The sequence below is a fragment of the Dermacentor silvarum genome, chromosome 3 (genome assembly GCF_013339745.2).
Source record: "Dermacentor silvarum isolate Dsil-2018 chromosome 3, BIME_Dsil_1.4, whole genome shotgun sequence".
Taxonomy (NCBI): Eukaryota; Metazoa; Arthropoda; class Arachnida; order Ixodida; family Ixodidae; genus Dermacentor; species Dermacentor silvarum.
Genome location: NC_051156.1, coordinates 16,111,135 through 16,138,505, shown reverse-complemented (window position 1 = coordinate 16,138,505; position 27,371 = coordinate 16,111,135). Strand labels below are relative to the sequence as shown.

Sequence of the window (27,371 nt, the reverse complement as noted above, 5' to 3'; positions counted from 1 at the left end):
AAGAACGAGACCCAACTACTTCGGCGACAACGCTGCCACCGCCCACACAACAGTCGAGCACGGAGTGTATGCCGCAACCGGACATGACTACGCTCCGAAGAAGCACCCGACAACGCCGGGCGCCTGATCGTTGGGGCTATGGTAGCCGTACTTAAAGTTTGTCAGGAAGGGAGTGTTGTGTTCATATCGCGATAGGCTACACGTGTCGCAGTTGTCAAGTTGCAGTGATAAATGAAAGGTCGCCACTGCGCATGTGTAACCTGGAGCTACTTGTATATATGGGCGTGTGCCCTACGTTACTGTGTTCTTTTGTGTTGTTTTGTGGCTGCCCGTTGGCATGCCTGAATAAAGGTTTCAAAAAGCATGCCCCGGCTCTGAAGTTACAACACAGGGAAACTAAATGTCGCAGTTCCCGAGGCGAGAACTGCGTCCCCTTCGCTTTGCCCAAGGCCTCGTAATTGAGGTATACGTCGAAGGGATTCCAACATTCGCACTTGTTGATACGGGCGCAGCAATCTCAGTGTTACGCGCAGGACTTTGCCGACGGATAGGAAAAGTAACGACGTCGCTTTCCGGACTGTATTTGAGTACTGCGAGCGCACAGCCTGTCGAACCTTTGGGAGCCTGCACTGCACGTGTTGTAATCTCGGAATCTCTTCATGAACATCATTGAGTTCGTTGTCCTGCCGTCCTGCTCCCACGATGTCATTCTAGGCTGGGGTTTCCTTTCGTCTAACAATGCCATCATTGACTGCACCCGCGCTGAGGTGGAGTTGTCTTTTCCTTCCGCTGCAGCCATGGACCAAGATCCTGTGACGCCTACAAAAATGCTTGTGGCCGAAGTTACCGATATCTCTCCTCAGTCCGCCGCCGTCGTCTCTGTATCTTGCGTATCTGCACGTGACGCAACCGTCTTATTCACGCCATGTGACTTGTTCGCCCATCGCCGTTCCCTTCCGTTGCCCTTTGCCGTCATCGCCATCAGTGCTGGCCGTGGTGTGATGTGTGTGTGCAATGTGTCTTTACTGCCGGTTACTTTACATCGCGGAGAGTGCCTCGGTTACGCTCAAATTGTGGATTCTTCAATGCTCTTCGATGCTCCCGACGCCGCACATTCGACATCCCTCGCCGCGCTCGACATTGCGACTTGACCGCTGTTGGAGTGCTTCCATCCGTCAATCTCCCGGAATTTGACATCCACACAACGCGCGCAACTTGTCAACTTGCTACGCGAATTTACCGCCTCCTTCGACTGCCATCAACATTCTCTCGGCCACACCACCACAGTGTCGCACAGCATCGACACCGGTTCGCACGCCCCACTCCGGCAGCGTCCTTACCGTATCTCAGCTTCTGAACGCCGCATCATCGACGAACAAGTGAGCGATATGCTTCGGTGTGGCGTGATTCAGCCCTTTCATAGCCCGTGAGCATCGCCTATTGTCCTCATAAAAGAGAAAGATGGTTCTATTCGCTTCTGTGTTGATTACAGACGTCTTAACAAACTTATGCGCAAAGACGTATATCCCCTACCGCGCATACATGATGCTCTTGACGCTTACCATTTTAGGCCACGTCATATCCAAAGAAGGCGTGCTTCCGGATCCTGCAAAACTCCGTGCAATTGCCGAGTTCCCCAAGCCCACTAATCTGAAGACACCACGCAGTTTTGTCGGCCTTTATTTTCGCCGCTTTGTGAGGAACTTCGCCATGATAATCGCCCCTTTGACTCAACTGCTGGCTGGAGACAACGCCCTATCCGCCTGGTCGAAAGCATGCGATGACGCGTTCACGACCCTTCGCCATCTGCTCACCTCTCCTCCTATTCTGCGGCATATTGACCACGATGCCCCAACTGAAGTCCATGCTAGTGGAGTCGGCCTTGGGGCGGTTCTTGCCCAACGCAAAAGTGGTCTCGAGGAATATGTTGTTGCTTATGCTAGCCGCATGCTGACAAAGTCGGAGCTAAACTACTCTGTTACTGACAAGGAGTGTTTAGCCATACTCTGGGCCCTTACGAAATTTCGACCTTATTTATACAGTCGCCAATTTGATGTCGTAACAGACCACCATGCGCTGTGCTGGCTCTCCTCATTGAAAGACCCCTCTGGCCGCCTCGCCCACTGGGCACTCCGTTTGCAAGAGTACGACATCCGGGTTGTGTACCGCTCTGGACGCAAGCACACCGATGCCGATGCTCTCTCCCGCTCGCCGATATCACCTGACCCTGATCCTGACAGTCTTTGCCCACTCTGTCCTCTCAGCACTTGCCATCGATGACATGCGCTCTGAGCAGAGCAAAGACCCGTGGATTTCTTCGCTTTTGGAGTTTCTCTCTGATCCTACCACTGTTACGCCGTCTAGGACTCTACGGCGGCAGGCGCATCACTTTGTTATTCGCGACCAACTCCTCTACCGTCGCAATTATCTCCCCGAGGGTCGGCAATGGCTCCTAGTAATACCGCGTCATCTTCGGGCTGATTTATGCGCATCGTTTCACACTGATCCCCAATGTGCACACGGTGGCGTGCTAAAGACCTACACCCGCCTTAGGCTCCGGTATTACTGGCCTGGCATGTACAAGTTCGTTCGCAAGTACGTCCGCTGCTGCCTCGACTGCCAGCGCCGAAAGTCGGTCCCTACTTCCACTGCCGCACCCTTGCAGCCGCTTCCTTGCCCATCCCGTCCTTTTGAGTGTGCTTAATCTAACATGCGCCTGATTTATAAAAGAAAAACATAGCATGTCCCCTACATTCGCCATAACAAAAAACGAGACGTGATGAATTTACCTTTACAGAAGGGGAACTTCACTCTTAAATGAGCTTTCATAATGAAAGCAGCGCGTCATCATCGCCATTTGCACTTCATTGGCTATGGATACCAAGCACATACGGATGGTATACTCGAGTGATTACTTTTAGAGATACTGCGACCACTTTCACAAGGATTTTATGTAACTCTGCATTGGACTTGTGGAAGCATGGGGTGTAGGGTGTTCCTGGCACTGTGCGCAGTGAGCTTGCACAGCACCAGAAGCGCTGGCAGCGGTATATGCAGACACATCTGGTGCCGAGCCGTGCGAAATCTTGCGAAAGTGGTAGTATCTCCGAAATTGGTTGACTGAGAATACCGCTCCAGATCGTAGTGAAGCACAAAATGAACCCACAGCAACCTTCAAGAAAACGTTCTCTGTCACCATCTTGAGGCTGCATCTGATGGCTCTGATGGTAGGCAGTCGCGAACACGGTTTTGTTTTCGTATCCAGTTGTAGCATGTAGGCAATTTTCGGACCCATTTTCCATCAAAAAAGGTGTGCAATTAGATTTGTGTAAATACGGTAGCTGGACTTGGGGTATGGAGGCATTGTACTAAAGTTGCGAATACAAATGCACCTGGACAATGAATGACTAAATCCAAGTAATCTTCGTCTTTTCTTTTTTTCTGTGTATTTCAGTGTGAATGATAAAGAAGTGCAGCGTTTGCTTGCTCTGAAGTGTACACACAACTGAAGTTCTCTTATATTAAATGATGTGCAGAGCCAGTATGTGTTGTTGGCAGGATGTAGCAAAAGAGAAGTGCACCTGGACTCGGCATTGCCTTGTACTCAATCTATCTGATTGCTGATTGAATTGGGTACCTCCTTTGACAGGCCCGGACAGCTGCTGTCCCTGGCACTGTGTTTGTGTTCACTGGTCCAAGTAGCACGAGGTGATGAGGAGCTGCAGCAAATGGTAATCGACAGCTGCACACGCTTCTGCCAGGACCTCCATGCAGCTGACCCAGACGCCTGTTCCTTTGAGGTGGGTGGCCACATCCGGTGTGGCGATGTCTGTGTGACGACAACAATCCAGCTTCCTACTTTTTTTTTTTTGTTATCACTTGCTTCAGAACATCCTGAGCTACGTGAAACCTTGTTATAAGGAAGTTGAAGGGGAAGTTGAAATTACTTTGTGATATTAATTGCTTCATTATACTCATTATTTTCCTTTACTTTAATATATGGCCTTTGGGGTGCAGAACTTTAAACATGCATAGAAAACGCTTTGGGTGCCATTGAACCACTTCCAGATATGCGATGAAATTTTCATAAAATAGCAAAAGAATCTTCGACGTGTACAACATGCAGATTCTTAGCACCTGACGCAAAAGCCTTTGTGACTGCTGCCTTCTGTTCTCATGTGATGCTCTTTCACTTCAGCTTTCCACTTGGCTCATCCACATTGTTGTGAAACTGCCGAAACGGCGAAACAGTCGGAGAGTGCAGCTTGCTAGCTGTAGCGCAAACCGAGTCCATCGTGGTTGAGGAGCTCGTGGTGCACAACACAGCACGCTAACTACACAGCTGATCCAGGCTCATCTGCTGCGAAGTGGCTTCACTGTGTAAACAAAAAGGCCAGAAGGCCTCACCGTGCTGTCTTGGCCGGCTCATGGCCTCCAAGATTGCACCGACACCACTGCGTTGAAGAAACAAAAAACAAGTGCAATGAAGATGGTACGTGAGGCACTGCTTGCACATGGCTACATGTGGCATTCAGAAAGACTAGTGTTGTATGATGGCGTATTAGATGCCGGGATGCGGTAGTTTTGAACTTCCGCGCCAAACGAGTGCTGAGCCCCATGGAAAGCAATATACACAGCGCGCAACGGTCAAGTATTTTTTGGTTTCGGAGACGAATCTAGTTCCCTTTATCTATTGGAAAGACAACTTTACTTCATTAAAATGAGGTTTCAAATAAACGGATCTTTATGTGGACATTTAAGGGGGGACGTGGCTTTGAATATCAATTTGAGATGAAAATTGATGAAAAATTTGATGAAAATTGGCACAAATGTTTAGAATGTCTCCCTGATGTTTTCATAAAAGTTTCAGAGTGATACCTTGAGAACATTCTATTGAGCAGATCTTTTCTCCCTTGAACTTTCTGGAGGGCCTGGGGAGCTTAAAAAACGTGATGGAAAGCATGTTGAGTATTGACGGCATAGCTAAATGCGTGCTGAAAGTCGTGACAGTCTTGCTTTTTTTTTTCCGCAACACAAATGCCTTGGAGAATTATTTTTATGTTACATTCTCATCAAGGACACATTCGGGGTGAATGAATAGCTACATCATGAATTTATAAGAAGTCAAGATAAAAAAGTGATATCGTCACAACCTGCTCTATAGTCCAAGGAACGCGACATAAAAAGCAGCGTCCAAATAGGCTGAACGGTAACACAGTGATCAGCTCCAGAAACTGAGCAGAAAGGCAAAAAAAAAAAAAAAAAAAATCAGGTTTGAGAAAACGGCTCTCTAAGTTTCACCTTTTCTTCAGTTCTCTAAAGGGCACTGTTTCGTGATGTTAGGCTTCGATATGTGGCCTCTAGTCTGGCGTGCCTTCGTCCCCCCCCCCCTCCTCCTTTTTTTTTTTTAAGGGAATTCTTGCCTGGGTTTCAAACCAAGTGACGTGCAGAACTGTGCGTAGGCATGAATAGAGTTCCACTGTTGTGCCTGCAGACTGATTCATTGATAGCAGTCTCAAGTACAATCAGTGAGGCATTTCTTTCTTTTGGTAGAATCGACTGTCACTGAATGAAGGCTCTCAGCAGCCTTCAGAGCCATCTTCCCTCGAAAATGGCCGTGAAACTTAGGATCAGTGAGCCACTGATAGATATGCAGCGTCACTTTCCAGCTTGTAATTTTGTGTGATGCCTCGTTTCTGCTGCCACGTGTCTGTGCCAGCCCAAGGAGCCTAGTGAACAGAGCTCATGACGAGGTTCTCTTTATGAAGGGGTGGTATGATATTGTTACGAGGTAAAGTGATAGTATGATAATATAATAGGCACGCGATGTGCTTGGTCGCGGGTCCAAGGTGCCAATGTACGAAATGCCTAGCCGTGGCCTCGAGTAGTTGACGGTCTATGCGCTTAGTCGCGCAGTCCGAGGTTCCGATTCGTGAAATGCTTAGGCGAGGGTCCGAGAAGTCCGCACGCGACGTGCTTGATTACCGAATTGTAGACGCCTATGCGTGAAATGCTGGAATCAGCTGGAATCAGTAAGCACAAGACAGGGTAATTGGAGATCTCAGGGTCAGGCCTTCGTCGTGATGATGATGCGCGAAATGCTTAGCCGCGGGTCCGAGGATTGCTTGCGCGATGTGCTTGGTCGCGAATTACGAAACACCGAGTGCTGAAAGGCTTAGCCGCGCGTCGGAGGATTCCGCGCGCGAAGATTGGATGCGAAGTCCGCATCGCCGATGCTCGGAATGCTTAGCCACAGGTCTGAGAAGTCCACAAAAGGAGGGATTGGCCACGGTACTGCAATGTCCGCGTGGTGCCTGTTTGGACACTCGTCGAGATTACAGAGAGTGGAGACAGTCCACAGCTGGTGAGGTGCAAAGAGCCGAGCAGACGACACGGAACGCTGGACTAATGGTGAATCGCGCTGGAATCACGTGGTGGGCGCGGCCAATCGCAGACTCTGGCATGACCTTCAATCATTTACTTTTCATGCGGTTGTTTCTGTATGGAGGAGATAGCTGAAGTGGTGAATTTGAAGACGGAGAAATGCACTTTCCGACGAGACCAAGATGGCGGCGCTCGTTTGCGCCGTTCCGGAAATATTGTGGCTTGAAAAACGCTGTTTTTGCGTGATTTCCGCGAAATTCTTCGGCACCTTGGCTGATACAACAAATTGTTTGGAGCACTTCTACGTGGTTTTCAGTGATGATATTTCGGAATCAGATAGAAAACGAGTTATAAAAACTGAAAACGTGATTTTCAAAAATCGTGACAGCCCGCATGGTTCTGTCATGGTGCATGGCTATGATGTGGTTATTTTTGGGAGCTTCGTGTATCTTTGATTGTTTTATCATGAATGTGATAACCAATGCTGGTCTCGTGCTGTACTTAAATACCATGTTTCTTCAATAAACCTCACTTGGAAGTAGGCGCCAATCCGTCTCATTCTTTTTCTCACGTTACTGTTGTTCCTTCTCAGTTATGACCCAACTCGCCCAAGCAAATGATTTACTAATAAACAAAAACACAGCCTACACTTCACCTTTGGCACTCACAGTGTGAACAGAATAGGAAGTCACTCCCCGCTGTCAAATCAAAGAGCATCCTTTGAATACTGACTATATATATCATCTATATTATGTTAAAACTACATAGTCTGTCCTGCAATAAAAGTAGTACTACTTACTTTACGAAATTATTGTCCTTACAGGAAAATCACCGTGTCAAATGATAAGAAACTTATGTATCTGTTATTTTTGCTGTGTTGTGTATGCTTAATTTTAGGGGTGTGCGAATATTGAATATCGCCAAATCGAATAGTAAATGTCCCATCATTAGATTTGGGAATACAATATCTACTATTCGATTTCTCGAATATTCGATGTAGAGATCTGCGCAGTGTCTTGTGCGCCGCTGAGCCCCTCGTGCTCAATGCGAGGGTTTCACTTGGTTTTTGGCGCTAGAGGAGAGCCAAGCGCAACATGGACGAGCCGGCCTGGCTGATGCGGTAGTGCTACACAACATCGGCCTGATGGGATATTGCACACACAGTGCCCAATCGCCACAATTCACAGAACGGCGTCGTGTCGGCCCAGGCTGCCTCTGTCGTTACAAGGTTCGCCCGGGTCGACAGGACCGATCGAAATAATAATGCAACGGGTACAGAGGGCACGACAACATATTGTCGCGATACAACGCGAACAGAAGACAGGGAGACGTTCTTCAAGAACAGCACAGGACGACCTGTTCAAACAAAACAGAACAGACACACGTCTTCTTTCTCTAATAATCCCATTGACCCACTAGACGGAGTCCGCTAATGCCCCCATCGTCGTCGTCGTCTGCCTGTAGAGCACGCGTGTCATTTGTCCCTCCCTAAAAGAGCATCGCCCCGATGCTAGACCAGAAACGTCACTTGCGGAAGTGAGGGTCCCTCGCATAGTCATTCGCTCACATACGGCTTCATGCGCACAACATGCACAAGTTCAGGGGGGTGCGGGCGGCGCCGCGTACAGTTGGGACTATCAGGGACGACCTCGTAGGTGACATCACTGAGTCGCCGCAATACTCGATATGGGCCGAAGTATCGCCTTAACAGCTTCTCGGAGAGGCCTCGTTTCCGTATGGGTGTCCAAACCCACACTAGGTCGCCGACTTCATAGGTTATGGTTCTACGGTGAGCATCATAGCGGCCTGCGTCGTAGTCTTGCTGCTGGCAGATCCGCAAGCGCGCGAGCTGCCGAGCCTCTTCGGCGCGTTGGGTAAACACATCGGCGTCCGTGTCAGTGTCGTCAAATTGGTGTGGAAGCATAGCATCCAACATCGTTCGTACATCCCGGCCGTGAACAAGGCTGAACGGAGTCATGCGCGTCGTCTCTTGTTTCGCGGTGTTGTATGCAAACGTGATATAAGGGAGGATGTCATCCCAATTTTTATGTTCGACATCCACGTACATTGAAAGCATGTCTTCAATTGTTTTGTTGAGGCGCTCCGTCAATCCGTTGGTTTGTGGATGGTAGGCAGTTGACTTCCGATGAGCCGTTCCACTTAGCAGCAAGACGTGATCTAAAAGCGCAGCTGTGAAAGCGGTGCCTCGGTCGGTTATTACGACGCGTGGTGCACCGTGTCGCAACACAACATTCTCGATGAAAAATCGCGCCACCTCGGCTGCTGTGCCTCTCTGGATGGCCTTTGTTTCAGCGTAACGTGTCAGGTAGTCGGTTGCGACGAGAACAAAGCGATTTCCCGCAGTAGAAGTAGGAAGTGGACCCAAAATATCCATTCTGATTTGATAAAATGGTGTTCGTGGAACCTGAACAGGTTGTAGGAGGCCGGCTGGTTTCGTCGGGGGCGACTTGCGCCTCTGGCAGTCGAGACAAGTGCGAACGTGATGTTTCACGGCGGTGGTAAGTCTCGGCCAGTAGTAGCTTTGCCGCACTCTGCCCAATGTTCGCGTGTAGCCTAAGTGACCAGAAGTCACCTCGTTGTGACAGGCTTGAAGTACTTCCATACGAAGAGCTGCAGGAATGACGAGCAGATAGGGGGATCCGGTCGAAGAAAAGTTTCTTTTGTAAAGGACGTTGGCCCGTAAACAAAACGATGACAATCCTCTTGCGAAAACTCTAGGTGCTTTCGCAGATCTTCCTTCTAAGTAATTGATTAGACCAAGCAACTCAGGGTCGTCCCGTTGTTGTTGAGCGACGGCGGAGGTGTCCAGAACACAAAGAAATGCTGTTTCATCTTCTTCGAGTGAACAAGCCGACTCTATCGGTGATCGAGACAGGCAGTCAGCATCCGTATGTCGCTTCCCCGACTTGTACGTGACTGTCATGTCAAATTCCTGCAGCCTTAGGCTCCAACGCGCCAATCGTCCAGAAGGATCTTTAAGGTTCGTCAACCAACACAGTGAATGGTGGTCGCTGACAACTTTGAATGGGCGGCCATACAAATATGGGCGAAATTTCATAACCGCCCATACCACGGCGAGGCATTCCTTCTCAGTTGTGGAATAATTTGCCTCTGTGCGTGAGAGCGTTCTGCTTGCGTAGGCAATCACTCTTTCCGTGTCCTCCTGCCGTTGCACAAGAACAGCTCCCAAGCCAACATTGCTGGCATCAGTGTGGAGCAATGTAGGAGCGGTCTCATCAAAGTGGGCCAGTACTGGAGGTGTCTGGAGACGTTGCCGCAAGACGTTAAATGCACTTTGCTCTTCGTCGCCCCATACAAAAGCAACGTCGTCTCTCGTGAGGCGAGTTAACGGCGACGCAATGTGAGCAAAATCTGAAATAAAGCGCCGGTAATAGGCGCAGAGACCGAGGAAGCGCCTGACAGCCTTTTTATCGGATGGTACGGGAAACTGGGCGACGGCGGCAAGTTTTTCGGGATCTGGGCGGACACCGGCGTGACTGACGACGTGGCCAAGAAACTGTAGTTCCGCAAAGCCAAAGTGGCACTTCTCCGGCTTCAGGGTGAGGCCGGCGGATCGTATGGACTGCAAAACCGCTTCAAGCCGTGCGAGATGTTCGTCGAACGTTGCGGAGAACACGATGACGTCGTCGAGGTACACTAAGCAGGTTTTCCACTTCAGACCCGAAAGCACAGTATCCATGAGGCGTTGGAACGTAGCAGGGGCAGAGCACAAGCCGAAAGGCAAAACCTTAAATTCGTATAGGCCATCTGGCGTCACAAAAGCAGTTTTTTCACGGTCCCTCGGGTCTACCTCAATTTGCCAATATCCGCTCTTTAAGTCCATGGAAGAGAAGTAACGTGCGTGTCGAAGCCTGTCGAGGGAATCGTCGATACGGGGAAGTGGGTACACGTCTTTCTTCGTCACCTGATTTAGTTTTCGGTAGTCCACACAGAAACGCAAGCTGCCGTCTTTTTTCTTGACTAGAACTACAGGGGATGCCCAGGGACTCGTTGATGGTTGGATCACGTCGTCTTCAAGCATTTTCGTCACCTGTTGTTGTATGGCTTCACGTTCTCTGGGAGCCACACGATAAGGATTTTGGTGAATTGGTCTTGCCGTATCCTCTGTAATTATTCGGTGCTTTGTTAGAGGCGTCCGACCGACTCTTGACGTCGACGCAAAGCAGTCGTTGAACTTGGCTAGTAGCGTACGAAGCCGTTCGCGTTCGTGCTGTGGCAAAACAGAGCTGACGTCAAGTGCAGGAGCTGGGTCTGGTGTAGGCGCTTCTTCGAGTAGTGAACAGCAGCCGCGAACATCCGCAACACCGTCAAAATAAGCCACAGCCGTGCCTTTTGGAAGGTGCCGTCACTCTGTGCTAAAATTTGTTAGCAATAAATTCGTGCGCCCGTCGGTGACATTTACAATTCCTCGTGCGACAGAGATACCGTGAGTAAACAACAAAATGGTTATTTGGTCGGCAACTCCTTCGCAATGAAACGGTACGTCACATGCCACGGAAACAAGGATACATGACCGAGGTGGGATTAAGACGTCGTCTTCTGTTAGACGAAAGGAGTTGTGTTGCGGCGATAAGCAATGAACTAAACCAGGGCTTTTATAAAACGTCACCATGCGGTCTGGGATGTTAATTACGGCGCCATATTCTCTTAGAAAATCCATTCCAATAATCAAATCTTTACAGCACACGGGAAGAACTATGAAAGCGGCCACGAACGACGAATCTCCAATGTTAAGCCTAGCAGTACATCTTCCAGTAGGCATCAGCAATTGTCCACCTGCCGTCCTTATGTGAGGTCCCGCCCATGGCGTCTGTACTTTCTTCAGGCGGAGGGCGAGTTCCCGACTCATTATAGAGAAGTCGGCACCAGTGTCGACTAACGCTGTCACCGGCTGTCCATCCACGAAAATATCAAGGTCGGCGCTCACAATTTCTTCGGGGTCAGTGGTTATCGGCTTCTCGGCGTTCTGCAGCGGGAGAGTTGGGGGCTTTTTATGGTCTTGCGGCGGGCCTGCAACCTTACCCCCAGAGGTCGCCGCCTTTAGTTTCCCCGGCGGGGACTGGGTGACCTTCGTCTTTGAACGTCAGCAAAAGAGCGTCCAGCAGGCAGCTCGCGTGGAGGGGTTGGAGAGCGTGACCGACGGCCGAAATCAGTTCGATCATTGGGCGCAGATGCTTGATTCGGGTGCGCTATGGGAGGAAAAGCAGCGTCGTCGCGCCGTAGCACGGAGTCGTCATTTGTGCGTCGAACATCAGACCACGGACGAAGAGGGCGAAATGACGAGTCGCGATGCCAGCAATGGCGCGAAATATGGCCGGCACCCCCGCAGTTGAAACAGAGAGGACGGTTATCGGCGGTGCGCCACGCGTCGGATCTCCGATATTGTGGCCGTCTCGTAGGGTCATTTTGCGGCGTGGTCCACGGCGCGGCGAATGACGGCTGGCGGTATGACTGCATCGGCATCACGGGTGCGCGCCTTAAAGCCTCCTCTTGTGGCGGCGACCAAGGAGCGGCTGTCGGAGGCTGGTGGTACGGCGGTGTGGCTGTAGCGGGTGGGGGACATCGGACGGCGGCGGCGTAACTCATGGGACGCTGTTGTTCTTGAAGATCGGCAGCCGGGAACGCCTGCCTGATTTCGTCGCGAACCACTTCGGCGATTGACGCGACGGGTCTATCCACTGTCGGTGTCATAATTCTGTGAAGTTCTTCTCTGACGACCTCTCTGATCATTTCCCGCAAGGAGCTCTGATACTGTGGAGTCAATGCGGCGGCATTGATTGCGGTGCTGTTGGACAGTCGATCGTACTGCCTGCACCGTTGATGAAGAGCGCGCTCAATAGCCGCAGCCTCTTTGATAAAATCAGCGACGGTGACTGGAGGATTTCGCACAAGCCCCGCGAACAACTGCTCTTTTACACCTCGCATGAGGTAGCGCAGCTTTCTATCCTCGGTCATGTTCGGGTCGGCTCTACGAAAGAGACGGGCCATGTCTTCGGCAAACATTGTGACCGACTCATTGGGTTGTTGCACCCGTAGCTCCATCAATTGCTGGGCGCGGTCGCGTCGGTCGGCACTTGCAAATGTATCTGTGACTTTCTGCCGAAAGTCATTCCATGTCGTTAGGCCAGCTTCGCGGTTCTCGTACCAAGTACGGCCACTGTCGTCAAGGGCGAAATAGACGTAAGAGAGCTTCTGCTGCTCTGTCCACTGGTTAATCTGTGCGACGCGGTCATACTTGTCAAGCCAGTCTTCAATGTCTTCGAAGGCTGCACCGCGATAGCGATCGGGGACCAGCGGATGAAGAACGGTTACCTGTTGCGGGCTGGGAGACCCGCTGCTTTGGGGTGCTAGCGGTGCGCTGGTTTCGGCCATTGCCCGATGTGTGGATCTCCTGTGAGGTGGCTGAAGAGGGGAGAACTCCGGGGCAAGGCCTAGCAGTCGACGACTGAAGTGATGCACGGGTGTCGTAACTGGTGACAATGCGTCCGGGCTAGATGAACGACTCCCAGAAGGAGTCCGGGGCATCAGGCGCTGTCAACACCCAGCACCTCCACCAGTGTCGCGATACAACGCGAACAGAAGACAGGGAGACGTTCTTCAAGAACAGCACAGGACGACCTGTTCAAACAAAACAGAACAGACACACGTCTTCTTTCTCTAATAATCCCATTGACCCACTAGACGGAGTCCGCTAATGCCCCCATCGTCGTCGTCGTCTGCCTGTAGAGCACGCGTGTCAATATGCTGTGGATATTTCATGAAGTGCGAAGATCGGGTCGATTAACTACCGATAGACACGCAGTTCATGTTGCATATGCGGTGACCAACTTCACGCCGCTTCAACAGCCTTCAATTTAACCCATGTGCATGACCTTGTGGAGATGGGTTTGCACTAGGCTCACTCTACGAGCGACGGTCAGGAAAGGGCATGATGCTACTCCACTCCGCAACACACAAAGGCGCTACATCAGGGTTCGTCAACGCTCCGACATGGCGCAAATGGCGCCATGTCGGAGCAAATGGCGCCAAGTGCAAATGGCGTTTGGTTTGAAATTTAAGCTTTTTCCATGGCGTGTAAGGATGTAATACTTAGCAGACGCAATCGTTATAATTCATTGTATGCACTGCACTTGTCAGCTCAAAATGGCCAGACCTGGTGAGGGGCCCTTTAAGGCTTAACCACATGCACGCAATTTTCGAGCGATGTTGACAGGTGTCGTTATAGTGGAGGGCGATCCGTCGCTGTTGCTTGTCGCGTCGCCGGTTATTGGTCAGCCAGAAAACTTTGCTTGTTGCCCAGAAGTCCTCGCGGCGACTTCCACCAGGGACAGCATGATTGTACAACAATATGGCGGCGACCAGTCTCCCCTGATCCACCTGCTTCGATCTGATGGTAACTACTAGCAAAAGAGGATGTCGTACCCAGATGTTAAAAAAAAAAGATTATTTTGACCACCACCAGGCAGCATTACTTGGCAGCAGCTGCTACAGTAAGACCTTGTGGATACGATCCCATTATGTACAATTTCCCAAAGCCAATGTTAGTGGTTGACAACACAAAAAATGACCCGATACAGTTACGCATATTTTTTATCGGTTCGTATGTTCCTAGAAAACACATTGTTTCAGCAACAACGCTCAGTTCATCTCCAAACTGCGATCATATGATACGTTTTCCGGCCACTGGATCCCACGTAAACAAGAAAATGTAGAGGTGTGTGTTATCGAGAGCAGTAGCCGCCTGCCACAGCAGCTTTCCTGCAATACTCGCCTGCCCATGTCATGCAAAAACGCTGGTGCGCACGCACTTTCCCATTCTGGTACAAGTAAATGTCATCCAGGGTCGTCACCACTGCCGCATTCACAGCTACTGCCGCCAACCCTATTGCAATAAGCATCTTCACTTGTCTGTTTCACAGGGCATGGGGGATAGTACCATTGGAAGCGTACTGCATGCCATAACCAAAATGCGCCGCCGTTTCCTGCTGCAGGTGGCGCGAAGTGAGCATAATGTTTCGCTCTGGCGGCATCGTAGGCATTGTATTCTAAGGTCGCCTAGCAGCTGAATGTTGTTTTTATTTTGTGTTGGCATCTTAAAACACTAAGCAATAGGAAAACGACAACGTGCCACTAGGGTCGCTCGAGCCCTACCAGGTTGGTGCGCGTTGGTGTCTCGTTCTGCAATGATTCACGCCGAGTGGGCACGTCAAAACTTACCGCCGGCAAAATGTCCTGCGTGAAGAAGCTGCTGATCCAGGCCTAATTCAGGAAACGCAAACGTAAGCCTGCTGAAGCTGCAAAAACGACAATGCACGTCTTTGACCCTGCCAGCTCAGTGCGCGTCAGCTTCTCACGCTTCGCATTACATAGATGTGAACTATGGACCCTGTGTTCTCCCGGTTAGTACATTTTCTCGTGTTTTCTTCCGAAACATATGAACGAGCTTTCACTGTAATCAGTTAATAGAATTACTGCAACAGACGTCTCAACTAGCTGTAAGTGTAGCTCAGTCAAAATTAAAGAGTGCTTTTCAGTGGAGATCTTTTTAAAATTTTAAACGCTGCATGTGGTGTCAACCAAGTGGTAACACTTTTTATAAATTCATTTTCTCCATGTTTATTTTCAACACTTAGACTGTGAAGGGTACCAATAGGTTGTTTGCAGGCCACAATAAGATGGTAAGGTAAGCAATTTGTGGAAAAAGAAAAAGTTTGCATAGACGGTGCGAAAGAATGGGATAGCAAACTGAATGAGTGTCTTGGATTGAAGATGAGATTGAGATGTACCAGTGTCCACTTGAAAGAACAATGACACCTATGTTGCAGGTGCGGTGTGTGTGTACGAGCATGGTAGTGTGCTGTGCAGCGCAGGGACTGCTCTCTCTGTCCAATGTGGAAGAGCTGCTTCTATGGTTTGAGAAGAGGCGTCAGGAGGACCCACAGGTGAGAGCATGGTCACTCATTGCAATCACCCCCTCCAGCAGACGTCCGTTCGTTACCACATTTGCATCATGTGGACATGGCTTCAACATTTTTTTTTGTTTTTACTTCCATGTGCACTCTTGGCTGTGCCTCATCAATAGTGGTCCACCCCCCCCCCCCCCCCTTCCTTATTTTCTTTACCAGCCCTTTCGTCACTTCGTATTGTTTGTGCACAATTTTGCGTGCACTCATTGCTTCAATTTGTCCTGCAATATCTTAATACAGTTTTTGCTAAGGCAGTCTCTCACATTCTCCACAATTCTGACAATATCAGGCTATGGGGAAATGTTTTTTTTTTCTATTTGATCAAGTTCTACTTGATATTTCTTGAAAATTGGGAATTTCCCTGCATAGAACAGCACATGAAGCGACATACTTAAAGGATTGTAATTGGGTGATGGCAGCAAACAGTGCCTGCGCTGGTAGTCCACTGAGAAGCATGAGCAACTGGCCTTTGTTTATACTGTACGTCATTAAAAGTGTGCATCGATTCTATTCAGCCAGACAAGGATCTTGGGAAGATGGAAAGTGATCAACAGTGGCCAAACATTGCTGAAGCCAACGTTTGGAGAAGTTAGGCTGCCACTTTTTCGAAGAAGGGGTGACAAAAACAGACAAGAATGTTCACAGTGGCTGCGCACTGCTAGCATTCCTTTCTGTTTTTCTCACCTCTGCTTAGAAAAACCGGCACCTCCCCCATTCCCTCATTATCACAACCTCCTTTTATTGCGGCAGCAATTATAGGGATATTCTAGGCAAATTTTCTCTGTCTCTATGAGGTTCTGTGTAAAGGCCATGTGCGATCAGATTACGCCTGAGCGTTATGTACTGTCGGTGCGAGGAAAAGCTTGTGAGGGTGAGCCGAGAAGAATGGTGGCCTGATGCGCATTGGAGGTCACATGATCAAGTGTGCACAAGGCAGACTTGTTCATAACGAATTACATGTAAATTATTTACTTTTTTCTAGGAGTGTGCAAATATCAGTACTTTCAAATATGAATACTCAGCTTGGAAAATTGAATCAAATAATGCATTTATTAGCAAGTTGCACGTGCATGCACATGCAACTTTGGTTATTTTAATATGTTGGAACATCGCAATTATATTGTCAGTGGCAAAAAATTAAACTAGTAAGCCGTTACCAAGGTCTTTCAATATTTTCTATCTGTCCTACCTTTCCCTCTTCATTTCTCTCTCTCTATCTCTATCTGGTCACGAAACTTCCGCGTAATGCTATGGGAGAGCTTCCTATAGCACCTGCAGTGGACGAACCACGGCGCTGGTGCAAGTAGAAGGTGGACTGGAGCAGACACTGACTGGACGCCACAGGTGTTCTGTGCATACATTCGCTATTACGCATGGCTTGATTGCCTGTATCAGCGTTTGAACATTGTCGACACAACGTGCAAATCACTGCCCTATTTCTGTACAGATTCAGAAACTTAAATGCAAACAGTTTAGAAACAACTACAACGCCTTGTTTCGTTTCCAGGTTCAACTGCGTTCGCAACAGCGGAATAATTCGTAATTCAATTTCTACACTTGAACTACTCCATCATTAGAAACTGACTACAGAGCAAGTTGATGTCGCACTTTTATGTAACTGTGCGTAAAAAACCTGAGTTTCAAGCTAACAAAGCTAGCCAACTAATACAAAACTAATTATCAAACTAATAACCATTTAATTGAACTTACTAATCTAACAGCTACATTAAGTAAACTCAATAAGGCTTTCTTTTGAGGAACCCGGTTGGGTTTCCATTGTACCAAATTGCTACATTTGGGTGGATGTCTCAGTTTCCCTTTAATTATCTCCACCTAGCGGATTTCCGCTGAACTATTACATCATATACTTGCCTTTGCTTCGAGTTGTCGACAAATTCGACTTCGCCCTGCCATTTGCTAGCCGCCTGGTTAGCTCAGATGGTAGAGCGACTGCCCCGGAAAGGCGGTGGTCCCGGGTTCGAGTCCCGGACCAGGACGAATTTTTCTTCAACTGCGAGGCTTTCTTTCGAGGAACCCGGTTGGGTTTCTATTGTAGCAAATTGCTACATTTGGGTGGATGTCTCAGTTTCCCTTTAATTACTTATCTCCACCTAGCGTATTTCCGCTGAACTATTACATCATATACTTGCCTTTGCTTCGAGTTGTCGACAAATTCAACTTCGCCCTGCCATCTGCTAGCCGCCTAGTTAGCTCAGATGGTAGAGCGGATACCCCGGAAAGGCGGTGGTCCCGGGTTCGAGTCCCGGACCAGGACGAATTTTTCTTCAACTGCGAGGCTTTCTTTCGAGGAACCCGGTTGGGTTTCCATTGTAGCAAATTGCTACATTTGGGTGGATGTCTCAGTTTCCCTTTAATTGCTTATCTCCACCTAGCGGATTTCCGCTGAACTATAACATCAATAATAAGTAACGTAACAAACTACAGTAACAGACATTCTGTGTAAGCCTTGCTTATCTTGTATACTTTCCTTGGAAATGTATTGTGCCCTAAAATTCAGCCATGAACATTTCTTTTGGATAAGCTCTTGATATCAAGTATGTTCTAGTTCACTTGTTAAAACCATGGCTTAGTTTTTTTTTCCTCTCGTTTTTTTTTCTGTGCATTACATAGAGAGACATGCTGAGTGCTGTGCAATATCGGGGTGTGGGCGGTGATTGGCACATTGAAAGGCATTCAGTTTCCTCTTCACCGCCCCTTCCCGCTGAACCACTGGATAAGATATGTTTGTTTGAATTGATGAAAAAATAAACTTCAAACTCAACCAATAAACTAATTACATAATAATAACTAAGTTTTACACTAACTAAACTAAATAAATAAGGTAACTCAGGGGTTCTCAGGTACGTTCATCCCAGGGAACCCTGCTGAGCTCCATAAAGTGCCAAGGAAACCCCCCATTTTACCGAATGTCGAATTATCGAGGGTATCAAGAAAACAAACAAATGCTGCACTACGTCAACACGCTTTTATTTACTCAATGAATCGTCAAATCTTGTTTCTATTTAGCACAAGACGAGTGCGGAAGCTGAAATTCTCTTTATCTCATGACTGATTGGCGCTAGCAGCGGTGAAGGCCTCGCGACATCCTTCGCGGCGCGCGTTTTCATGTGAGACGCGCTTTGCACCTACGGGCAAACATCCCGATTATTTTTTTGCCACTCAGCTGCTCGCCAACAAATTGTCCGTCCATTGCGATGTAGCCGGTGCTCTTTATCTTCGACAGCTTTGCACTGAGAAAAAGCGAAACTACTGCTTGCCGCAACCGCTGTCGACGAAACCGCGGCCGCTATCGACGCAATCATGGACGGTGACCTTGCGGTTCAGAAGGCAGGTGGCTGACGCACGCACCAAGTCAAAACGAAACTACCGTTCGCTGCAAGAAGTGTGAGCGAAACCGCGGCCGCTATCGACGCAATCATGGACGGCCACTTTACGGTTCAGACGGCAGGCGGCTGACACACACACCAAGTCAAAACGAAACTACCTTTCGCTGCAAGAAGTGCGGACGAAACTGCAGGTCGCTATCGACGCTGCCATGGGAGGCGACTACACAGTTGTGAAGGCACGCAGCCGACGCGCCCATCTAGTGAAAACGAAACTAATATTTGCCGCAACCGCTGCGGACGAAACTGCGGTGATTATCGACGCGATCAGAGATAGCGACTACGCACTTACGGAGGCACGCGGTTAGCCGCCAACGCGGTGTTACGCGCGGCGATAAACGCAAGAATAAAGGCTTTAAAGGCACAACTAGGCACGAAGCGCTTTGGCGTTGCTGTCAGTCACGTGCCGCGTACGATTGCCGCTGAGGACCACGGCGATGCGGACTGCGCCGCTTCGTTTCGGTTGGACGCTACGCCGTTCTTGCTCTTCTGCGGCGCGCATTTGCGGTGCTCCGCGGTTTTTTTTTTTTCCCCTCCAACGTATAGGTCAGTGCGCACGCTATCGGCACCTACCCTATCTACAAATAGGAGAAAGGCGCATGGTGGTAAGTTACGGCCTCCGAGATTCAAGTGCGAAAGCTTAGGCGCGCTGCCCGTTCTCAGAGGTTGGGTGGCTACAAGCTGCTTGCGTATTTATTGCGCAGTTCGCATGTTGCTGTTACGCACTACGATGTGCTTTTTGACACTCGGGCATGGGTAATGGAGGTTCTTTGGATCAAGCGCACCTCGTGTTCGCCGTTTTAGACACTTGTCGAGAGCGGGACCAGGGAAAATTTATCAGTGGCTCGCGGAACCCCGAGCAGGGACCTGCGGAACCCGTAGGTTCCGCGGAACCCACTTTGAGAACCCATGAGGTAACTAATAAAACTGTTTACCTAATCAAAGTAACAAAGCTAACCAACTGATTAACTGAGTCATTTAACTGAAATAACAAAATTATTCACTAATATAACTTTAATAACTAAGCAAATATAATTACCTTCCCAATTAATCAACTAATTTCTAACACACTGAACTAACTAACCAAATATAACTGATTTATACGACTAACTAGACAAAGTGCAAATAGAGACAGCCGAAACGAAAGGAAGGCTTCTACGGGGGATGGGCGTGACGTCAATCATAGAACGGTGCCGTGTATAATTTAAACACAAATGCATTGCACAATAAATAATTTTGCGATAAGTTCCCGTTGCATCTTCACTCTACAAACATGCTGAAATAATTGTGGGGGAAGCCCCTTTCCTCGTGAAAGATTTGCATGATTGGGCAGCCCAGCCATCTGGCGCGGCAGATTGCTCACCTTCTACTTACGCCAGCTCCTCTGGTGCCACCTGCTTTCCCTATATGAAACTTTCAGGGAGGTTTCATGACCAGATGAAAAATATTGAAGGACCCTGCCATTATACTAAATTATTGTGTATTTGGCTCATGTTAGCTTGGAAAATTGAGTAATTTCCACTAGCTGTCTGTTCTCGCCTACCTGTTCCTTACTATACAACGTCAAATGTCCATAAATTCAGACGCATTTGACCCTGTACGAGCCGTCACTCATGGTATTTGCTCTAAAGCAATGAGCTCGGATTGGAGGGGCGCTGCGAAAGAGTGCACCCTCGCTGTCCGCATACGCGTGCCTCTTGCTACTGAGAGGCTGGCTTTCCCGCAAAGCTTAAACGTCCAATGGCTAAGCGTTCTGTACAGGCAAAATTTCGCCAGCAGCACGAAGTTATAAAAAAAATCACCACGAAGAAGCAAGCGCTAAGAACCCTGTGTGCTCCCGAACAGCCAGCTATATATATGGTTTGTTTCTGAAATTCGTATCTAACTAAATAGTCACAAATTTTCTAATATTTAGTTTTCAATTAGAATACAAATTCTAAAAATCTTATATTCGATCATATTAAAAGTTTTCGAATATTCGTACACTCCAACTTTTTTCGGTAACCAATTACATGTAACCAGTTACTTTATTGACAAGGCAAAGTTACCCGCTGTAGTGGTGTAATTTATTTTGCGTTGCACTGCTAAGCACGAGGGCACTGGATCAAATCCTGTCCGTGGTGTCCGCATTTCGATGGAGGTGAAATGCAAAAATGTCGCAGTTTCGCCCGCAAGGCGAAGCATCAATTGCGATAGCAAATTAGTAGAGAGCTATTCGGAGTAGGGATAGTAGTTTTATCGGCTGCATAAACTTGGACACATTCACTTACTAAATTAATTAACAAGCGTGGTGTCAGCGTGCACAAGCACACATGAATAGATCACACTCGATGACTGCAAACAACCATTGTAAAAATGCTGGCAGCAAGCGCAGCCGCCGCAGCGAGCGAAGGTTCGTGCGGTCTATTGCTTCAACGGAAACTGAGCGGCCGAATGCACAGCACATACAAAGGTCAGAGCCGTGTGGAGATCACTTGCAAGATACGGCGCGCGCGACAACACTGGCAGCCCGTACCGGCGCAAACATATAATAAGGAACGAAGCGCAAAGTACATGAACGCATTTGTTGGCAGAGTAGAAGCCCCCCCCTCTCACTCCCGCGCTGCCTTCCTGCTTTGCTCCTTTCGTGCGGGAGATTGCGTCGCCAGTTCCCCTTGCAAGATACACATTTAGTGCCGCAGCAAAGCGTCGCCCCCCCCCCCCCTCCCTCCCTCCCTCCCATACCACCACAGCATTGCGCCACGGAAGTCGCATTTGCTTTCTGCCGTGCATTCACTCTCCGTGATAGTGCGCGTCCCACGCGCGCTTTCACTCGCACATACGGCGTGCAGCGACGATTTTATCGCCCTTGGACTTTATACGGAACCTCATGGCGACGACGGCGACGTGGACGGCAGAAATCTGCTTGAAGTGTCCATATAATTGCTATCGCAATAAAATGGCCATGTACTGTGCATTGGGTACATGTTAAAGAGCCCCAGGTGATCAAAATTATCTGCAGTCTCCCACAACGGCATGCCTCATAATTATTAATATTGTGGTTTTCGCACTGCACCAGATAAGCGACACCTGAGCGACTGCGCCCTCTAGATAAAGACACAGATCTTGAGGCCATTGTTAACCTTTGGGCACTAGGTGGTGTCCAAAGCTTGACGTACTCCGACAGATTCTGGCTTCCAAAATTGTTTTCGCCATTTACAGTCAGCTGAACAATGGCTTCAAGATCTGCAAGATCTGTATCCCTCGAAAGTGCCATGCCGCGCGTTGGGAGCAAATGCCACAGGAATGCGCTTGCCACTGCCCTGCACCACCGCCAGCGCAGCCACACAGAACAGCTGCCTCCGAGCACCGGGCATCGAGGCACTGCCGTGCGTAGTTGGCATGTTTACAAGTGGCGGCGCGCTCGCCTCTGGCTGACGCTACTCCTTCTCGCCCTTGTTGCGCGCGTCAACGCTTGTAGCGACGCTCCGCTTGAATAATCAATGGGATCAGCCAGCCGAGAACTGTAGATGAAGGTGATGTAGAATCAAGCAAAAGGTTTCGAGGTATGCGGAGTTCGGTGCAGTGGCATTTCGAGATAAGGGTGAAAAACCCATGTTACTGTGCCAGGGGAAAAATTCAACTTATCCGATAATTCGAGATATCCGAGTTCTAGTTAACGAGGGTTTACTGTATTGTAAAAGTGTGCAGCGAGTTCACGTTCCTGCTCCTTTGCATTTAAAATAAAAGCATCTCAATTAATATATGTCATGGCAGTGTTAAGTATAAGGCTTAAAAAGGTCTATGACGGGTGCATGGTAAAAGGGGAAAATTGTAATCAGCGTTAAATTGTGTTGAAGTAACTTACTTGGTTACACCATGTGTGCATATTGTGGTCCTTAATTCAGTGAACATGCTCTGTCGCTCGTAATAGGCTGCATGGCAATCTAAGTAGAACTTTCAGTCAAGCTAGCTGGTGCATTGCTTGGGTTAATAAATCAACGTTTAAACATAGGAAATTGGATGAGCGCTGCCTAAAGGACTTGTGCAGGGACAGTCATGTAAGAGAAAAACATTGAGGTTTTAGGCGCCATCCTGCAACCCTTTGTCTACAGGTGCATTGGAAGTAGTTAAACCTCAATATAACTAAGTCGATAAAATTGGTGATTTGCTTCGTTATATCGAAATTTCGTTATATTGAAGTTCAATCCTTTATTCAAATAAGTGCAGTCACCGATGCATTTTTCTTACATAGCAGGGGCCACAAAATTTCCCGAATTATCAAGCAATCATAAAAAGCAAGTTTTAATGAAAACAAAATATAAGTAGTTGAATTTGAGAGTCGGTGACGAAAGATGCGGTTTTGTGCCGTGTCGACTATATTTTTCCATCGGCAATACGAGGTGAAGCGAGTGAAGCTTTTGCGTCTACTCTGCCCATACGGCTGATAGTGTCGCCTGCAGTGGGACGACGCCATGGTGAAAAGCGCAGGTAGTGGGCAGCGAATGCTTCGCCTGCCTCTTGCTTCAACGCATCTCTAAAACTCGAGATTATGCAACCTCCAGCACTAAACGCACAGGAAGACAGCGCACAATGCCATCCCATCTCAGCTAGCCCAGTCTTTGCACACGCGGCAGATTACCTCGAAAACAGGGCATGCGGGCTGTGTATGCACTCAGCCATGTTGAGAACACCCACACGAGCCAGGGAAAAACGGGGTTTTAATAAAGAAGTCGCACTGCGCAACAGTAACCGCTGCACGCACAGTCACTTCATTGCCGAAACCCGGAAAGGAGATGGCCGCCAGCGCAACTGATCTTGGACCGACTACGCCGTCAGTGCGGCATCATGTGAAACGCCACTACCGCTATTATTGCCGCCGTAACCAAAGCCTTGCAAAAAACAACCAATGCCTACCAACTTGCAAGTGCTCTTAAGCAATCTCGATAACAAGGACTGTTGCTGAAATCAATGCAAAAATCACAGTTGTTTCGAGAGGTGCACAAGAAGAGAGGTCGAGCTGATAGAAATTGTCCTTATAAATAATGTACCCACGGTCAAGATGCTTGTTGCAAAGCTTAGTCACCGCATCAAAGGCCAGCCCATTGGTGGTAGATTTGTCACGCTTCCCTGTATACACTATGAGTTGGATGGTGTATTGCCTAATTCCAGACTGTGCTTTGGATTTAACCATTCTTTCATCCACTGAAATTTCACAATATGGCTGAAAAAATGTTGTGGAGCAATTGTTGATGTGTTGAAGTAGCCAGGACACCTTGTCCAGTTTTCGTGCGGCAGCGCCGTTGTTGGTATCTGGGTCAGAAACATGTAGCATGGCCAGGGGCATTGTAAAATGTCGCCTTGACATAATGTTTGGTGGGAGAAGTCCGGAAAACAATTTTGCTGTGCTCCAATTCAAATGCAGCCGCGGAAATTTCAGTATTCCCATGCGCAGCAGGAGGGCGATGATCTTCATACTATCTGCAGGGGTCACTTCCTTCCACGAGCCATCCTTCTCGCTGTATGTTGGTTTGTTAAGAATGAGCATCCATGCATATTTGTTGGCGTTGACACAGATAGCACTAACGACCTCCGCCGTAAAAAACAGGCTCAAAAGATTCGGAGCTCTCGCCAGCTGCTTCGGGCCACTACGAAGCGTCATCCCAAGGTCAATGCCTGGATCTCTCTGGGGTTGAAACTCTACGCTTCTTTGAATTGATGGCAACACGTCTTGTCCAAATGAAGTGGACACACTATAAAGAAAAAACAGCCCTAGAAATCAAACGTAAAAAACAGCCCTAGAAAACAAAACGGAAGGCAAAAATGAAACTTACCGACGGATAACAGCTTACGTTTCCGGCTGGTCTGCTGAAGTTTTCTAATCCGAACTAAGCTCCAACGATGCGACGTCAATGTCCTATTCATCACTGTTGAAGAGTCCGAAAGATTGCTTCTATCAGCATCGGGACCAAGCAAAACTGCTTTTTTTCGAGCGCGTGTGCTTTTGGACGTTGACGCCATTGCGCTGTTCAAGTATGCTTTGAACTCAAGCGCTCTTTAATAATCTCTGCCATACAATAAAAATGTGAACCATGCAGAAACGGCAACTCTAGTTTGTATACAATCATCATGATGGCGCTACGAGCCCAGGTGCGCAGTGGCTTTATTTAAAATAAGTGCTCAAAAACATCATTCACCAGTGATCGATGCCTTGTGGCGTGGTAAGGAAAGAGTTAAAGGCTGTTTCTCCCAGCACCACAGAAGGTATGCTAACGTAGTTTCCCAAGAAATCTTTTACCATGAAGTAAGCTTCCAAGATTTCACGTGCATTTCTGAGAACTGCAGCGAGCGAAAGCCTTGGTTTTGTTAAAGATGGGTTTGCAGCCACATTGTGTTCAGTGTGCCGCCAAATGTCCTGGTGACTGGAGCATTTCTGTCGCATTCCTGTGCTCCCTTAAGGGGGGACACGGCTCTTTGGGACGAAAAAATCGCAAAAAAATCGACTTTTGGAAAATGAAATTTTTGAAATCTGCAGGTATTTTCCCCCAACTACACTAAGTTTCTTCACCCTTGAATCAATATCTTAGCCACAACATCACTTTATTTAGTCGATACCTGCAGAATTACAACCGAAGTTATCTCAAAAATGGTACTTTTTTCGCGAAGCGCAGTTGCCGTTTCACGCATCGTATCGCGGACATTTTGGTGTCATTTGAAAGGGTGATCTTTCGTCTTGAAATTCGCGCCAACTCCGGTACCATGCTGCCATTGGCTTTCTCAAAGTACCGCGCCGAAAAAAAGTCCCAGCGCGGCCCCTTATTGGCTGTTTAGCGCACGTGACCTGTGCTCGGCATACGATTGGCGGGATTCCTTTCTCGTCGTCTGCATGCGCTCATCCGCGCGGTCGGGTGTGCGCCATCTTGTCCGAGCGTCGAGTCATTGACAAGTGAATTGACACCGTGCTACGCGATGGCCCGTAAGAAATTCCATACGAAGAATACGTTCGGTGCAAAGAAGGTGCGACGTGCACTTATCAACAACTTCAAGAAGCGTAGCGCAACACATCCGGACGTCGAAGTCGTCGCGTCCCCCTCTGAACCCGCCTCTGCTGACACCGCCGATGTAGGCCTAGGCCTAACAAGCCCGTCGCCGTGCGAAGGTGTCGAAGGTCGCGTTCGTCACGATACGAAGTTTCTGAAGCCCGCAGAAGTGGAAGAGAGCAAAAAAAGAACCAAAGAAAAGCTTCAGCAGCTGTCGTCCACTCCCGCGACGGAAAGGAAGCGTTATCTCCTGACTGATAACACCGATGCCGCAGCTGAACCCGTTGAGCCGCTTGATGGGACCGTGTTTACTATAGTAAGTTTAGATGCGGTGAACATTCTGCTTGCGCGAATGAATTGCAACGAATGCAGTGGCGGGGATATGAAAATCATCAGAGGTGAGCACGAATATGGACTCTCTGTCAAGTTAATTCTTATGTGCGGGAACTGTGGTGATGTTACGTCGACGTGGAGCTCGCCGCGCATCCGCGGTGAACAGAAATCGAACCCGTTCGTTGTGAACGTTCTCGCTGCTCGAGCAATGCAAGCAACGGGAAACCGGCAAACAGCCCTCAATGATGTGTTTTCCACGATGAACATTAGCCGTCGCGGACTTCACACGAAGACGTGGCAACGCTACGTCAAGGAAAAGCTGACTCCCGCCGCCGATCGTGCTGCCCGAAACGTGACAAGCGAGTGCGCGCGCTCGGTTCGCAAACTTTACGGTGAATTGTGCCTCAACAACCCCGGGAACATCACGGTGTCGTACGATGGGTCGTGGATGACCCGCGGACACACCTCTCACATCGGCGTCGGCGCCGTGATCGAACTGTTTACTGGTCTTTGTTTAGATTACGTTGTCTTGAGTAATTTTTGCGCGGGATGCGAGACGGGCCCAAATGAAAATGATCCTTCTTTCGGAAACTGGAAGAAGAATCACCAGTGCCAGAAGAACACCGAGAAAAAATCGGGAGAAATGGAAGTGGAGGCCGCCCTCATTTTGTTCAAAAGGTCCCTCGAACGGCACAACCTCCGTTACACCACTATATTGAGTGATGGGGATAGCCGTACCTATCTTGCACTGCAAGAGGAAAAAGTTTACGGTTATTTGCAAATAAACAAGGAGGATTGCGTAAACCACGTCCAGAAACGGATGGGTACGGCGTTGCGCAATCTTGTTTCTAAAAACAAAGCTTCTGGCCTTCAGAGCCTCGGTGGAAAGGGTCGGCTCACAGCAGACCTAATTACGAGACTAAGCTCGTATTACGGATGGGCGCTAAAAACGCATAAAGGAGACGTAGATGCCATGCACAAGGCAGTGATGGCAACTTACTATCACATCACCTCCAATGACTTTGACTCAAACCACACATTTTGCCCAACAGGCCCCAATTCGTGGTGCCGTCAAAATGCCGCAGAGGCTAGGGGCGAGCCGGCCCCAAAACATCCCCGAAACCTGCCTCCTCATGTTTGCCAGGCCTTGCTGCCTATTTACGAGCGTTTGAGTGAAAAGAAGTTGCTTGAGAGGTGCCAGAGGGGAAAGACCCAAAACAGCA

At 48.7% G+C, this 27,371-nt stretch overlaps 1 protein-coding gene across 2 annotated transcripts in view; it reads left to right on the top strand.

The window, feature by feature from the left end:
* LOC119445344 (focadhesin) overlaps positions 1 to 27,371 on the top strand; it is a 377,760-nt gene that overhangs the window by 228,816 nt on the left and 121,573 nt on the right. For both annotated transcript variants that reach the window (XM_037709656.2, XM_037709655.2), the window contains exons 24-25: positions 3,650 to 3,800; positions 15,252 to 15,368. In XM_037709656.2, the coding sequence (XP_037565584.1) occupies positions 3,650 to 3,800; positions 15,252 to 15,368 (268 nt within the window). The remainder of the gene's footprint in view (positions 1 to 3,649; positions 3,801 to 15,251; positions 15,369 to 27,371) is intronic.